The sequence below is a fragment of the Ranitomeya variabilis genome, chromosome 5 (assembly GCF_051348905.1).
Source record: "Ranitomeya variabilis isolate aRanVar5 chromosome 5, aRanVar5.hap1, whole genome shotgun sequence".
In the NCBI taxonomy this organism is placed as follows: Eukaryota; Metazoa; Chordata; class Amphibia; order Anura; family Dendrobatidae; genus Ranitomeya; species Ranitomeya variabilis.
The window spans coordinates 1,957,337-1,974,089 of NC_135236.1; the positions used below are offsets into that span (position 1 = coordinate 1,957,337).

The window sequence follows — 16,753 nt, forward strand, 5'->3', positions numbered from 1 at the left end:
CTCAGGGGACATCTCACCTTGGTCCATGCCATTGATGTAGAAGTGGAGGGCACCGTTCGATTTCCTTGTCAATCCAATGTGATCCCCCTCCTGGGTATTAAACAATAGATGTGACCACATTCAGAAGACCCCCGTCACAGCTATAACCACAGTCATACATGACGGTCGCTGACCTGTAGCTCGTCCAGGCTGAACTCGCAGTACTCCCTCCGTGTGCCCTTCCCATTGGTGAGAATCCCGCAGCCACTCATCATGATGGTTCCTGGATGGGAAGTCACCATTATTGGGAGTGGACGGGCCACGGGTAATAGGCCACAAAGAGGAAGCATAGCAAGCATGGGGGCAGGCAGCACGAGGACACAGCTCTCACCTGAGCGCAGGTTGGTCATGGTGGCCGGATACTCCAGGCTGTTGGGGTTGTGAGTGGTGACGCCAATCTCAATGGAGCCCGACCATTTATCTACGAGCTTATCGATGCGGATCTGCCAGGGGTCAAACAGAACAATGGCAAGGAGGCAGATGACTGATCCGTTCCTTCCCGCAGAATACTAATTAATCCCTGCCCGTTCCACCAAGAGATACTGATGACAGATTTGTCTATGCCCACCCACCTCAAACATTTCGCAGTCCTTCAGGGGGCGGTTGGTCATCACCACGCCATTGTTAAACTCATCAAGGGGTCTCCTCCGTTCAGCTGTCTTGTTACCGTTGCTGAGCTTTATGAGCGTGCCGCACTTCTCATGGAATAGGAGGGCGTCATTAGAGGTGGGAGGAGAGTGCTCAGCCGTGGGTGGAGGAGACCCCAGACTCACACTCAGGAGATTCCCGTGATAAGCAGATAGGATGGCATTACTGACCACGGCCGACAGCTCTGTGCTCGGAAACGCTGGGGACCAAAAACAAGGAAAGCATAAATGTCATCATCCATCATCATTACCAACATCACCACCCAAGAACCTCATCAAGGACACCATCACCAATCTACAATCATTATCATCACCGATTACTTTCATCATCGTCATCATAATCATCACTCATCTTCATCCATCATCACTATCAATATTATCACCAACAGACTCATCATCATCGATCATCCTCGTACACTGTCACAAACACTTCCTGCTGCGCACGTAACTAGGATGTGACTAGGGGGGACTCCGCTTCCCAAGCTCACTCGCCTGTCGCAGTGAGCTGACAACGAGATTAGAGCACCACACTTCTCGCTCTCACCACGCGGATCACCTGCTGTTGGTCAGACAATAGTGCTCCCCCCGTTTCCCAAGCACCAGACACCACACTGCATGCACTTTGGCATACACAGGGTAACACAAAGACAGTACACTTTCCCTCTCCAGGGTTGTTGGTACCTTTATACTTTACCTCTCCAGGGTTGTGGGTACCTTTATACTTTACCTCTCCAGGGTTGTGGGTACCTTTATACTTTCCCTCTTCAGGGTTGTGAGTACCTTTAGACTTTCCCTCTTCGGTATTGTGAGTACTGTTATGACAGCATTTTCATCTTAAAGGGAACCTGTCACCCCCAAAATCGAAGGTGAGCGAAGCCCACCGGCATCAGGGGCTTATCTCCAGCATTCTGTAATGCATTCTGTAATTATAATCTGTAATTATACTCACCCAGGGGCGATCCCGCTGCGGTCCGGTCCGATGGGCGTTGCGGTCCGGGGCCTCCCATCTTCTTATGATGACGTCCTCTTCTGGTCTTCACGCTGCGGCTCCGGCGCAGGCGTACTTTGTCTGCCGGGAAAAGTCAGAGAGGCCCAGCCCCTGCACACTGCAGTACTTTGCTCTGCCCTCAACAGGGAGATAAAGTACGCCTGCACCGGAGCCGCAGCGTGAAGACAAGAAGAGGACGTCATCCTATGAAGATGGGAGGCCCCGGACTGCGACATTCATCGGATCGGACAGCCCGCCCAGGTGAGTATAATCTAACCTCTTTTTCTCATCTTTCAGGATACATCGGGGGCTTATCTACAGCATTACAGGATGCATTACAGAATGCTGGAGATAAGCCCCTGATGCCGGTGGGCTTAGCTCATCTTCGATTTTGGGGGTGACAGGTTACCTTTAATTAACCAGATGACTATTTTCAGTAAGCCAGGAGGAATAGACCTATCTATATGTTGACTTTTGAATTTATGTGTGTTTCTTTCTTCAGCTGGTCAACAGTCTGAAATGTTAAGTCTTCTTGTAGGTTGAATTGATATTTGTAAATTGATGAACGGTTGCTATTTATCACATATCAGCTCCTGCAGTTTATTGTACTGTTATCTTTGCAAAACAAGCATGTAGGGCCATGAACAATGATGTTTGCTGATACGTTGATTACACATTTTACCAGGCCATGCAGTTTATTAACTTGCAAACATTAAAGGATGAACTAAGTAATCAAACAATGCAAGTTAATCTCATCACGCGTTCCCCTTGACCTGAGATTTGTGGCTTGAAGAACAGTTAACTATAGAAAGAGGATATGCCTCTAACAATATTAATCCAGACATACAGATATCAAAGTCATCCAAGAAATTCAAAGAACAAGAGACTATTTACAAAACCATAGCCAGGAACACTCTACAGGAAACCTGCCAGATCATGGCTCCATCAAGAGGGACACAGATTTGACATTCTACAGCATGTCAGCTTAGGGGACCACGGCCTGGCTGAAATACAGATCTGCTCCACTGACTATTACTGAACCCATGGATAAGTTTGAGGTAGTCAGGATTTGGACCCAACGGTCACATGAGCCCTATGGATAAGTTTCGGAAACAAGGATTGGGACCAACCTGTCACCTGGTTCCATGGAGATGCTCGGAAAAGCTAGATTGTAAAACTTTCATCACCTGGCCTTGTACCTTAATGGACTTGTCATTACTGCCTCTCTGTGCATGCCACAGGTGGGGTAGTTGGCCCTGGAAGCTCTGAACTAAAGGCTGCTCTTATCCCGGTGAGTCAGTGGAAGGGTGAGACTCTAATTTTGGACGATCTTAGTTATTTTGCTGGGACTGTTCTATGTGGAATGTTCACATGTGGAATTACATACTTAACAAAAAAGTGTGAAACAACTGAAAATATATCTTATATTCTAGGTTCTTCAAAGTAGCCACCTTTTGCTTTGATGTGACTGCTTTGCACACTCTTGGCATTCTCTTGATGAGGTACAAGAGGTAGTCACTGGGAATGGTCTTCCAACAATCTTGAAGGAGTTCCCAGAGATGCTTAGCACTTGTTGGCCCTTTTGTCTTCACTCTGCGGTCCAGCTCACCCCAAACCATCTCGATCGGGTTCAGGTCTGGTGACTGTGAAGGCCAGGTCATCTGGCGTAGCACCCCATCACTCTCCTTCTTGGTCAAATAGCCCTTACACAGCCTGGAGGTGTGTTTGGGGTCATTGTCCTGTTGAAAAATAAACGATGGTCCAACTAAATGCAAACCGGATGGAATAGCATGCCGCTGCAAGATGCTGTGGGAGCCATGCTGGTTCAGTATGCCTTCAATTTTGAATAAATCCCCAACAGTGTCACCAGCAAAGCCCCCCCACACCATCACACCTCCTCCTCCATGCTTCACGGTGGGAACCAGGCATGTAGAGTCCATCCGTTCACCTTTTCTGCGTCGCACAAAGACACAGTGGTTGGAACCAAAGATCTCACATTTGGACTCATCAGACCAAAGCACAGATTTCCACTGGACTAATGTCCATTCCTTGTGTCCTTTAGCCCAAACAAGTCTCTTCTGCTTGTTGCCTGTCCTTAGCAGTGGTTTCCTGGCAGCTATTTTACCATGAAGGCCTGCTGCACAAAGTCTCCTCTTAACAGTTGTTGTAGAGATGTGTCTGCTGATAGAACTCTGTGTGGCATTGACCTGGTCTCTAATCTGAGCTGCTGTTAACCTGCGATTTCTGAGGCTGGTGACTCGGATAAACTTATCCTCAGAAGCAGAGGTGACTCTTGGTCTTCCTTTCCTGGGGCGGTCCTCATGTGAGACAGTTTCTTTGTAGCGCTTGATGGTTTTTGCCACTGTACTTGGGGACACTTTCAAAGTTTTCCCAATTTTTCGGACTGACTGACCTTTACTTCCTAAAGTAATGATGGCCACTCGTTTTTCTTTACTTAGAATTTGTATTATGGCAAGAAAAAAGCAGCTAACAGTCTATTCAGTAGGACTATCAGCTGTGTATCCACCAGACTTCTGCTCAACACAAATGATGGTCCCAACCCCATTGATAAGGCAAGAAATCCCACTTATTAAACCTGACAGGGCACACCTGTGAAGTGAAGACCATTCCCGGTGACTACCTCTTGGAGATCATCAAGAGAATGCCAAGAGTGTGCAAAGCAGTCATCAAAGCAAAAGGTGGCTACTGTGAAGAACCTAGAATATATGACATCATTTCAGTTGTTTGACACTTTTTTTGTTAAAGGGAACCTGTCACCCTCAAAATCGATGGTGAGGTAAGCCCACCGTCATCAGGGGCTTATCTACAGCATTCTGTAATGCTGTAGATAAGCCGCCGATGTTACCTGAAAGAGGAGAAAAAAACATTATACTCACCCAAGGGCGGTCCCGCTCCGATGGGCGTCTCAGTTCCGATACAGCGCCTCCCATCTTCATTCCATGACGTCCTCTTCTGGTCTTCACGCCGCAGTGCCCGCTTCATACTCCTCTCTAGTCAGCGCTCACACAGGGTTAATGGCAGTGTTAACGAGGTCTGTGTGCCGTATGCCGCGGTGTAGCGCACTCCGTTAACGCTGCCATTAACCCTCTGTGACCAACTTTTTACTATTGATGCTGCCTATGCAGCATCAATAGCAAAAAGATCTAATGTTAAAAATAAGAAAAAAAATAAAAAATCATTATATACTCACCCTCCGTTGGCCCCCCGGATCCAGCCCAGGCCTTTCCTGCTCCACGTGACGCTCCAGTGACCGGTCCATGCATTGCGGTCTCACGAAGTCATCATCTCGCGAGACCGCAATGCACTCTTGGGACCGAAGCGCGCGAGGAGCATCAGTAAATGCCTCGCCTGGATCCGGGGGGCCGACAGAAGGCGAATATATAACTTTTTTATTTTAATTCTTTTTTTAACAGGGATATGGTGCCCACATTGCTATATACTGCGTGGGCTGTGTTACATACTGCGTTGGCTGTGTTACATACTGCGTGGGCTGTGTTACATACTGCGTGGGCTGGGCTCTATACCACGTGGCCTGGGCTCTATACTACATGGGCTGTGTTATACACTACGTGGGCTGTTATATACTACGTGGGCTGTGTTACATACTGCGTGGGCTGTGTTATACGCTACGTGGGCTGTGTTATACGCTACGTGGGCTGTGTTATACGCTACATGGCTGTGGTATATTTCTCTGCTGTATCTGTGCATCATGAATCGTGGTATGAGTTAAAGAGGGGGCCCACTGAGACTCTTTCGCCCGGGGCACTCAAAAACCTGCAGCTGGCCCTGGCTTCACTGATTGTTCGCGGCCAGGCGTGACCAATCAGCGACAGTCGCAGTCCACCCGCGAATTGGTGCGGAATTTGAACCACGCTTCGCCAATTGGTCGCGCCCGGCCGAATACTGTGTATAAATTGCATTATTCTGAAAACTTCATAAATAAACTACATACATATTCTAGAATACCCGATACGTTAGAATCGGGCCACCATCTAGTCAATCATAAAAATGCACTAAAGGACATTTGTTCATTAAGGCCTTTGGGTGTTAATGTTTCTAATCTAAAAATCAATTTAGCTTCAACTTGAGCCAGACGCTTCTTAATGTCTCCACCTCTGACATTAAGGACAACATGATCAATACCTCGGACTTTCAATAGGGTGGAACAACTTCAGAAGTTTTGGCAATGTCTTAAGGTATTCAATATCAATAGTAGTTTGTGCCGCCCTAATATCCAATACATGTTCCCTAAAGGTACCGTCACACTAGGCGATATCGCCAGCAATCCGTGACGTTGCAGCGACCTGGATGGCGATATCGCTGTATTTGACACGCAGCAGCGATCTGGATCCCGCTGTGAAATTGCTGGTCGCTGCTAGAAGGTCTGCACATTATTTGGTCGCTAGGTCGCCGTGTATCGCCGTGTTTGACAGCAAAAGCAAGGATACCAGCGATATTTTACACTGGTAACCAGGGTAAACATCGGGTTACTAAGCGCAGGGCCGCGCTTAGTAACCCGATGTTTACCCTGGTTACCAGCGTAAAAGTTAAAAAAACAAACAGCACATACTCACCAGCGCGTCTCCCAGCCTCTGCTTCCTGACACTAAAGCGCCGGCCCTAAACTGAAAGTGAAAGCAACAGCGGTGACGTCACCGCTCTGCTGTTAGGGCCGGAGCTCAGTCAGCGTCAGGATGCAGAGGCTGGGGGACGCGCAGGTGAGCATGTACTGTTTGTTTTTTTAACTTTTACGCTGGTAACCAGGGTAAACATCGGGTTACTAAGCGCGGCCCTGCGCTTAGTAACCCGATGTTTACCCTGGTTACCCGGGGACCTCGGCATCGCTGGTCGCTGGAGAGCGGTCTGTGTGACAGCTCTCCAGCGACCACACAGCGACGCTGCAGCGATCGGCATTGCTGTCGCTATCGCTGCAGCGTCGCTTAATGTGACGGTACCTTAACTCTACGTCTAGGCGCTCTTCAAGTCAAGCCAAGATTGCAAAGACGATTAGCACAGTGAATTACTGCTGTTGAAGTACATGTCATTGGGGAGAGAATGTGGAATGTCTTGTCCTCATCAGCACTGGAGAAAACCGTACAATGTTAGGACATGCCACACAAGATCCGCATGGGCGACAACCCCACTTGGGGCCACGTGATCCAAATGAGTTGTCAACTTTCTTTTTATAATGGCTATGTACCAAAGCATCACACAAATTCTTGGATCTTCTGTATGTAATAGATGGTTTTGAAGCTAAGTACTATGTCAAAATGGGGTCGAATTGTAAAATTCTCCAATGTTTGGATAAAACGTCCCTAACCTCCAGCCACCTACAATTACAGTTGTTGCCAAAAGTATTCACACCCCTGCAATTCTGTCAGATAATACTCAGTTTCTTCCTGAAAATGATTGCAAACACAAATTCTTTGTTATTATTATTATCTTCATTTAATTTGTCTTAAATGAAAAAAACACAAAAAGAATTGTCCTAAAGCCAAATTGGATATAATTCCACACCAAACATAAAAGGGGTGGACAAAAGTATTGGCACTGTTCTAAAAATACTGTGCTGCTTCTGTAATTAGTGTAATTAACAGCCCCTGTAACTTCCCTGTGGCACCTAACAGGTGTTGGCAATAACTAAATCCCACTTGCAGCCAGTTGACATGGATTAAAGTTGACTCAACTTCTGTCCTGTGTCCTTGTGTGTACCACATTGAGCATGGAGAAAAGAAAAGACCAAAGAACTGTCTGAGGACTTGAGAAACCAAATTGTGAGGAAGCATGAGCAATCTCAAGGCTACAAGTCCATCTCCAAAGACCTGAATGTTTCTGTGTCTACCGTGCGCAGTGTCATCAAGAAGTGTAAAGCCCATGGCACTGTGGCTAACCTCCCTAGATGTGGACGGAAAATAAAAATTGACAAGAGATTTCAACGCAAGATTGTGCGGATGTTGGATAAAGAACCTCGACTAACATCCAAACAAGTTCAAACTGCCCTGCAGTCCGAGGGTACAACAGTGTCAACCCTTACTATCCTTCGGGGTCTGAATGAAGAGACTGTATGGTAGGAGACCCAGGAAGACCCCACTTCTTACCCCGAGACATAAAAAAGCCAGGCTGGAGTTTGCCAAAACTTACCTGAAAAAGCCTAAAACGTTTTGGAAGAATGTTCTCTGGTCAGATGAGACAAAAGTAGAGCTTTTTGGGCAAAGGCATCAACATAGAGTTTACAGGAGAAAAAAAGAGGCATTCAAAGAAAAGAACACGGTCCCTACAGACAAACATGGCGGAGGTTCCCTGATGTTTTGGGGTTGCTTCGCTGCCTCTGGCACTGGACTGCTTGACCGTGTGCATGGCATTATGAAGTCTGAAGACTACCAACAAATTTTGCAGCATAATGTAGGGCCCAGTGTGAGAAAGCTGGGTCTCCCTCAGAGGTCATGGGTCTTCCAGCAGGACAATGACCCAAAACACACTTCAAAAAGCACTAGAAAATGGTTTGAGAGAAAGCACTGGAGACTTCTAAGGTGGCCAGCAATGAGTCCAGACCTGAATCCCATAGAACACCTGTGGAGAGACAAAAAATGGCAGTTTGGAGAAGGCAGCCTTCAAATATCAGGGACCTGGAGCAGTTTGCCAAAGAAGAATGGTCTAAAATTCCAGCAGAGCATTGTAAGAAACTCATTGATGGTTACCGGAAGCGGTTGGTCGCAGGTATTTTGGCTAAAGGTCGTGCAACCAAGTATTAGGCTGAGGGTGCCAATACTTTTGTCTGGCCCATTTTTGGAGTTTTGTGCGAAATGATCAATGTTTTGCTTCATTCTCTTTTGTGTTTTTTCATTTAAGACAAATTAAATGAAGATAATAATAACAAAGAATTTGTAATTTGTAAAGGATTAAATATATCGTACCTTATCAGGACTTCGAACAAGTGCATTTTTATGATTGATTTTAATTATTTTCTTTTTTTTTTTTTTTTGTTTTGTTTCTTGCTTTTTAGTTTTTCTGCCATTCAGATGTCCTAAGGAATCTTCTTCATCCACACTATAGTGTTTTTGCACATTAATAAAATGTGTTTATATTTATATTTTCGTTGTATCATATTTTTTCACCTGTTCACATGTGTCCTCGCTGCAGTTACCACTTATTTTTTGTAATTAATGGTTATAGATAGATTATATAAAAAAAAATCTATATACACATAAAAAATCTATATATATATAAATAATAATAATAAAATATATATATATATATATATATATATATATATATATATATATATATATACACACACACACACACACACACACACACACACACACACACACACACACACACACACACACACACACACAGTGCAGACCAAAAGTTTGGACACACCTTCTCATTTAAAGATTTTTCTGTATTTTCATGATTATGAAAATTGTACATTCACACTGAAGGCATCAAAACTATGAATTAACACATGTGGAATTATATACTTAACAAAAAAAGTGTGAAACAACTGAAAATATGTCTTATATTCTAGGTTCTTCATAGTTGCCACCTTTTGCTTTGATGACTGATGACTGTTTTGCACACTCTTGGCATTCTCTTGATGAGGTACAAGAGGTAGTCACCGGGTATGGTCTTCACTTCACAGGTGTGCCCTGTCAGGTTTAATAAGTGGGATTTCTTGCCTTATAAATGGGGTTGGGACCATCAGTTGTGTTGAGCAGAAGTCTGGTGGATACACAGCTGATAGTCCTACTGAATAGACTGTTAGAATTTGTATTATGGCAAGAAAAAAGCAGCTAAGTAAAGAAAAACGAGTGGTCATCATTACTTTAAGAAATGAAGGTCAGTCAGTCCGAAAAATTGGGAAAACTTTGAAAGTGTCCCCAAGTGCAGTGGCAAAAACCATCAAGCGCTACAAAGAAACTGGCTCACATGAGGACCGCCCCAGGAAAGGAAAACCAAGAGTCACCTCTGCTTCTGAGGATAAGTTTATCCGAGTCACCAGCCTCAGAAATCGCAGGTTAACAGCAGCTCAGATTAGAGACCAGGTCAATGCCACACAGAGTTCTATCAGCAGACACATCTCTACAACAACTGTTAAGAGGAGACTTTGTGCAGCAGGCCTTCATGGTAAAATAGCTGCTAGGAAACCACTGCTAAGGACAGGCAACAAGCAGAAGAGATTGGTTTGGGCTAAAGAACACAAGGAATGGACATTAGACCAGTGGAAATCTGTGCTTTGGTCTGAGGAGTCCAAATTTGAGATCTTTGGTTCCAACCACTGTGTCTTTGTGTGACGCAGAAAAGGTGAATGGATGGACTCTACATGCCTGGTTCACACCGTGAAGCATGGAGGAGGAGGTGTGATGGTGTGGGGGGGCTTTGCTGGTGACACTGTTGGGGAGTTATTCAAAATTGAAGGCATACTGAACCAGCATGGCTACCACAGCATCTTGCAGCGGCATGCTATTCCATCCGGCTTGCGTTTAGTGGGACCATCATTTATTTTTCACCAGGACAATGACCCCAAACATACCTCCAGGCTGTGTAAGGGCTATTTGACCAAGGAGGAGAGTGATGGGGTGCTACGCCAGATGACCTGGCCTCCACAGTCACCAGACCTGAACCCAATCGAGATGTTTGGGGTGAGCTGGACCGCAGAGTGAAGGCAAAAGGGCCAACAAGTGCTAAGCATCTCTGGGAACTCCTTCACGATTGCTGGAAGACCATTCCCGGTGACTACCTCTTGAAGCTCATCAAGAGAATGCCAAGAGTGTGCAAAGCAGTCATCAAAGAAAAAGGTGGCTACTTTGAAGAACCTAGAATATAAGACATAACAAAAAAGTGTGAAACAACTGAAATTAAGTATATAATTCCATATGTGTTATTTCATAGTTTTGATGCCTTCAGTGTGAATGTACAATTTTCATAGCCATGAAAATACAGAAAAATCTTTAAATGAGAAGGTGTGTCCAAACTTTTGGTCTGTACTGTATATATATATACATACATACACACATACGGCGGTACATACATACACACACATACAGTACATACATACATATACAAACACACATACATATACATACACTGCTCAAAAAAATAAAGGGGACACAGACAACAGGATATAACTCAGAGTAAATCAAACTTCTGTGAAATCAAACTGTCCACTTAAGGTACCTTCACACGAAACGACGCTGCAGCGATAGCGACAACGATGCCGATCGCTGCAGCGTCGCTGTTTGGTCGCTGGGGAGCTGTCACACAGACCGCTCTCCAGCGACCAACGATGCCGAGGTCCCCGAGTAACCAGGGTAAACATCGGGTTGCTAAGCGCAGGGCCGCGCTTAGTAACCCGATGTTTACCCTGGTTACCAGCGTAAAATGTAAAAAAACCAAACAGTACATACTTACATGCGTCCCCCGGCGTCCGCTTCCTGCAATGACTGAGCGCCGGGAGTAGCAGGGCACAGCGGTGACGTCACCGCTGTGCTGTGCTTTCACTTTCAGGCGCTCAGTCAGTGTGGGAAGCGGATGCCGGGGGACGCATGTAAGTATGTACTGTTTGTTTTTTTTACATTTTACGCTGGTAACCAGGGTAAACATCGGGTTACTAAGCACGGCCCTGCGCTTAGTAACCCGATGTTTACCCTGATTACCAGTGTAAAATATCGCTGGTATCGTTGCTTTTGGTGTCAAACACAACGATACACGGCGATCGGACGACCAAATAAAGTTCTGAACTTTATTCAGCGACCAGCGACATCACAGCAGGATCCTGATCGCTGCTGCGTGTCAAACTAAACGATATCGCTAGCCAGGACGCTGCAACGTCACGGATCGCTATCGTTATCGTTACAAAGTCGTTTCGTGTGAAGGTACCTTTAGGAAGCAACACTGTTTGACAATCAATTTCACATGCTGTTGTGCAAATAGAAAAGACAACGGATGGAAATTATTGGCAATTATCAAGACACCCTCAATAAAGGAGAGGTTCTGCAGGTGGGGACCACAGACCACATCTCAGTACCAATGCTTTCTGGCTGATGGTTTGGTCACTTTTGAATGTTGGTTGCGCTTTCACACTCGTGGTAGCAGGAGATGGACTCTACAACCCACACAAGTGGCTCAGGTAGTGCAGCTCATCCAGGATGGCACATCAATGCGAGCTATGGCAAGGTGGTTTGCTGTGTCTGTCAGCGTAGTGTCCAGAGGCTGGAGGTGCTACCAGGAGACAGGTCAGTACACCAGGAGACATGAAGGGGGCTGTAGGAGGGCAACAACCCAGCAGCAGGACCGCTACTGCAGCCTTTGTGCAAGGAGGAACAGGAGGAGCACTGCCAGAGCCCTGCAAAATGACCTCCAGCAGGCCAAAAATGTGCATGTGTCTGCACTGACGGTTAGAAACGACTCCATGAGGATGGTCTGAGAGCCCGACATGTACAGATGGGGGTTGTGCTCACAGCCCAACACCGTGCAGGACGCTTGGCATTTGCCACAGAACCCCAGGATTGGCAAATTCGCCACTGGTGCCCTGTGCTCTTCACAGATGAAAGCAGGTTCACACTGAGCACATGTGACAGACATGACAGAACCGGGAGATGCTGTGGAGAGCGATCTGCTGCCTGCAACATCCTTCAGCATGACCGGTTTGGCAGTGGGTCAGTAATGGTGTGGGGTGGCATTTCTTTAGAGGGCCGCACAGCCCTCCATGTGCTCGCCAGTGGTAGCCTGACTGCAATTAGGAACCAAGATGAGCTCCTCAGACCCCTTGTGAGACCATATGCTGGTGGGGTTGGCCCTGGGTTCCTCCTAATGCAGGACAATGTCAGACCTTATGTGGCTGGATTGTGCCAGCAGTTCCTGCAAGATGAAGGCATTGAAGCTCTGGACTGGCCCGCCCGTTTCCCAGACCTGAATCCGATTTAACACATCTGGGACGTCATGTCTCGCACCATCCACCAACGGCACTTTGCACCACAGACTGTCCAGGAGTTGGCGGATGCTTTAGTACAGCTCTGGAAGAAAATCCCTCAGGAGACAAAACGCTGCCTAATCAGGAGCATGCCCAGGAGTTGTAGAGAGGTCATACAGGCACGTGGAGGCCACACACACTACTGAGCATCATTTCCTTGTCTTGAGGCATTTCCACTGAAGTTGGATCAGCCTGTAATACAAATTGCCCTCCTGGGATCGGACTCTGAGGTTTAGATTAGATTAGAGGATGGTAAGCCTAAGTGTCAAGTTAATGTATAAAATGGCGTATGATTTTTCTTTTTCCTTGTTATCACACCACCTGGAACCTTCCCTAGCTTGCCTGTAACCCTACACCCTCTCCTCACTCCTTCCTTTCCCCCTCCCGTAGGAATGTTAATTAGCAAGGAGTGTGTACAAGTCTCTGTCTGAAACTCATCTGCTTGCTGTATGTGGGGGAGATATTAAAGAAGCCTTAATGCGACGCCAGTGTATGATAGAAATGACAGATACATATTTGGAGCATGCTTTGATAGAGCTGCGCTACGGCTCCTTTTGCTAAATTCTAGCACCAAAAGAACCCGAGAAATGGATTTCTCCTAAACAAAGTGGAATAGCTAGCCCGAGTTTGGAATCATTAGAAAGCTAATTTCAATATAAGATGAGTGATGTGTGTGCCTTAATTATGCTAGGTTCTCAAGCCCATGTATGACTAACTTTTCGTGCTAAAATGTGCACCCTGGCAGCTAGGGGAGGGTGCAGGTAAACAAGCCCCTTTAGTGAGGTCACAAGCCCTGAAGTATAAGTTACTGCACTCAGCCCAGCCTTCATTCTTTGCCAAAAGGAGAAAAATTCAGAGCAATGATTTATAAAACAAACTTTAATTGCCATAAATAGTACAAAAATATATATCAAAACATTACATTATTTAATGACTAGAGCACAGGATGAATGTCCCAGGAATGCTGGAAAAGCGCCCATCCCCCCACTCCCCCAGATGTAAATACCCTTGTAATGGTATGCATAAGGAAAAGCACCTACACTATCCAACCAAGGTCACCCCAAAACAGTGGGATTCTATATTAATGCCATTAAGTATGGTGGTGGAAAGAGGGTGCTAGCACTTACCACTACACAGAGGTAGGAGGGGGCGGTCGGGCGATGGTCCCCAACGCACGTTTCGTGGCCACCAGTGCCACTTCCTCAGGGGAAGCACCCTCTTTCCACCACCATACTTAATGGCATTATTATAGAATCCCACTGTTTTGGGGTGACCTTGGTTGGATAGTGTAGGTGCTTTTCCTTATGCATACCATTACAAGGGTATTTACATCTGGGGGAGTGGGGGGATGGGCGCTTTTCCAGCATTCCTGGGACATTGATCCTGTGCTCTAGTCATTAAATAATGTAATGTTTTGATATATATTTTTGTACTATTTATGGCAATTAAAGTTTGTTTTATAAATCATTGCTCTGAATTTTTCTCCTTTTGGCATGGTTTGTTTTGAGCTGATTTGGTGAGGTCGGGGTCTTTTGGCGTATCTACTGCCAGACCTCGTGCGCTCACAAAATGTATTTGGGAGTTTTGTATTCAGCCTTCATTCTTGCCTGGGACGCTGCTGTAATAAGACCCTCTGTAATGAATTGTGAAGTCTGGCTCCTCCCACCAGCATGGTTAGCCTGGAATGATCTAAGCAATACTTGAGTGTTCTCTTCTATTTTAATCCTTATTTTATTTGTAATTGCAATGTACATATGATCGCCTCTTTTATAATATCTTTTTATACTTTGTAAACACTGCCTAACTTTATGGAGTAAAATATATAATTGCTAGCTTGTCTCTCTCTCTGCTCTATAACGAACTGTGTCCTCTGAGGTGAATTACGCTACTGATTTGGGTTGGCTCCGGACCCGTTAACCTTTGGTGAAAATCTGAGCTGGTGGCAGCATACTTTGTTCTGTGCGTTTGGGAAGCTGTGTAGTGACGGCGGCGTTGTTAATTATTCTTCCCGCCTGAGTGGGAGTAGTTATATCACCCTCGCTGCAGCGTGCCCAATAGCCAGTACACAGCAGGCAGCCTTTCTGGTGACTAATTACCCTAGGTGCAGTACCTAGTCTGACCTGAGGGTAAGGGGGGCGCCAGAGAGCTGCAAGTTCCAAACCGGAACTGGGAAGTGGGATATAGATAAATCCCCTTCAGAAGGAACCAGGGGCAACCAAACAACCCCGGTTCATGACAAATTGGTGTGAGTAGTGGGGACGATAAAGATATCCTCCCCAGGATCCCTGATATGTTGGTGGGATCCGTGACATGTGGGCAGCACGGCGTGAACCGTGACACTAAGCATGGAGAGGTGGAGAAAGGAGGTCATTATAATTTATATTTGATTTTTCCACAGGAACCTCCTAGTGGAATAATATGACTCCATATTTCCAGGCACTCTCCACATCTGGGACTCTCCAAGCTGCACCATGATGGAGCCGGAACGGGCAGACGTTACACTTATGTTGTTTCTAAGAATGAAGACCCTGGAGCTCGGAACCACAGGAGTGATTATGTCCCCTGACCACCAATATAACGGTGCATTATGTCCCCCGACCACAGATATATCCAGGGATTGTATGTACATCACATTATTATACATACAGCAGGGAAAGACTACATTACTTTATCCAGAACCCATGACGGAACCTCCTGGGAGAGGTGGGATCCCCAAATCAAGGACAGTAGATCTACAGAATATAAGTAGGGACATCTCCTCCGCATCAGTGGGTTCAAGGGCATTGATAGCTCCTCCACTAACGATTAAGTGAGAGCATAAATATCACCGGCCATTTCGTTTTTTATCACCCTGTGAATCGCACCTCCACTTCTAGCAGCGCACACACATCACAAGTGACTGGAGGGAAATATTAGGGTGCTGTCATGGGTTCAGAAAAATCCCATTAGTGGTAAGTAATGTCTTTTCCTATCACCCATGAGAGCACCACCTGGGAGATTTACAGAGAATTAAATCCACATTACATAGGGACCACTAGCTGTAGAAAGTCCCCTTCTCCCAAAGGATAAATCAGTGATGGAGGATAAATCAAGCTGGTAGTGCTTATAGGTTAAAGGAGATCACCACCTCCGCCCAGGAGGCTGACATGGCCTAAGTAGAGCCTTCAGATCCCCACTGGAGATGTCCTGTAACTTGAGGTATAGGCCATACTAATGGCCTCACAGTACTTCTTAAATTCCCATCGCTTCCTAGAACCCTGCAAGGAGACGAATAATGACTGACTCTTCCTCCATGGCCCTGTGGCTGAAACACATTATCAGACATCTAACATCCAAGGTCTCCACAGCTTGTCCTTCAAACACTGAAGGACAAAAGATGCCGGTTAACTGATCGCTGGAACAATGATGGATTATCTCTAACTCCCCCCAAGCCTGCGGATAATGGCCTGATGGACAGCTGTGGGTATAAAAGGGACCTCGTCTTCTGCAGAGAGACTCTAGAGCCGTGGTTCTCAACCTTCCTAATGCCGCGACCCTTTAATACAGCTCCTCATGTTGTGGTGACCCCCAACCATAAAGTTATTTTCGTTGCTACTGTTATGAACCGTAATGGAAATCTCTAATCTGCAGGATGTATTTCCATTGTTATAAATGGAACATAAAGTACAATGATCAGAAAACCTGTAACATGGTTACATAGTTATTAAGGTTGAAGGAAGACTGTAAGTCCATCTAGTTCAACCCATAGCCTAACCTAACATGCCCTAACATGTTGATCCAGGGGAAGGCAAAAAAAACCCCATGTGGTAAGAGTAAGCTCCATCATGGGGAAAAAAAATTCCTTCCCGACTCCACATACGGCAATCAGACTAGTTCCCTGGATCAACGCCTTATCAAGGAATCTAGTGTATATACCTGTAATATTATACTTTTCCAGAAAGGTATCCAGTCCCCTCTTAAATGTAATTAATGAATCACTCATTACAACATCATACGGCAGAGAGTTCCATAGTCTCACTGCTCTTACAGTAAAGAATCCGCGTCTGTTATTATGCTTAAACCTTCTTTCCTCCAGACGTAGAGG

General features: G+C 45.8%; 1 protein-coding gene across 2 annotated transcripts in view; it reads right to left on the bottom strand.

The window, feature by feature from the left end:
* The window catches only part of NEURL4 (neuralized E3 ubiquitin protein ligase 4), a 140,992-nt gene that overhangs the window by 100,867 nt on the left and 23,372 nt on the right, over positions 1–16,753 (bottom strand). For both annotated transcript variants that reach the window (XM_077261431.1, XM_077261432.1), the window contains exons 4-7: positions 612–886; positions 371–482; positions 174–262; positions 18–90 (exon numbers count right to left, since the gene is read on the bottom strand). In XM_077261431.1, coding sequence (XP_077117546.1) covers positions 18–90; positions 174–262; positions 371–482; positions 612–886 — 549 coding nt within the window. The remainder of the gene's footprint in view (positions 1–17; positions 91–173; positions 263–370; positions 483–611; positions 887–16,753) is intronic.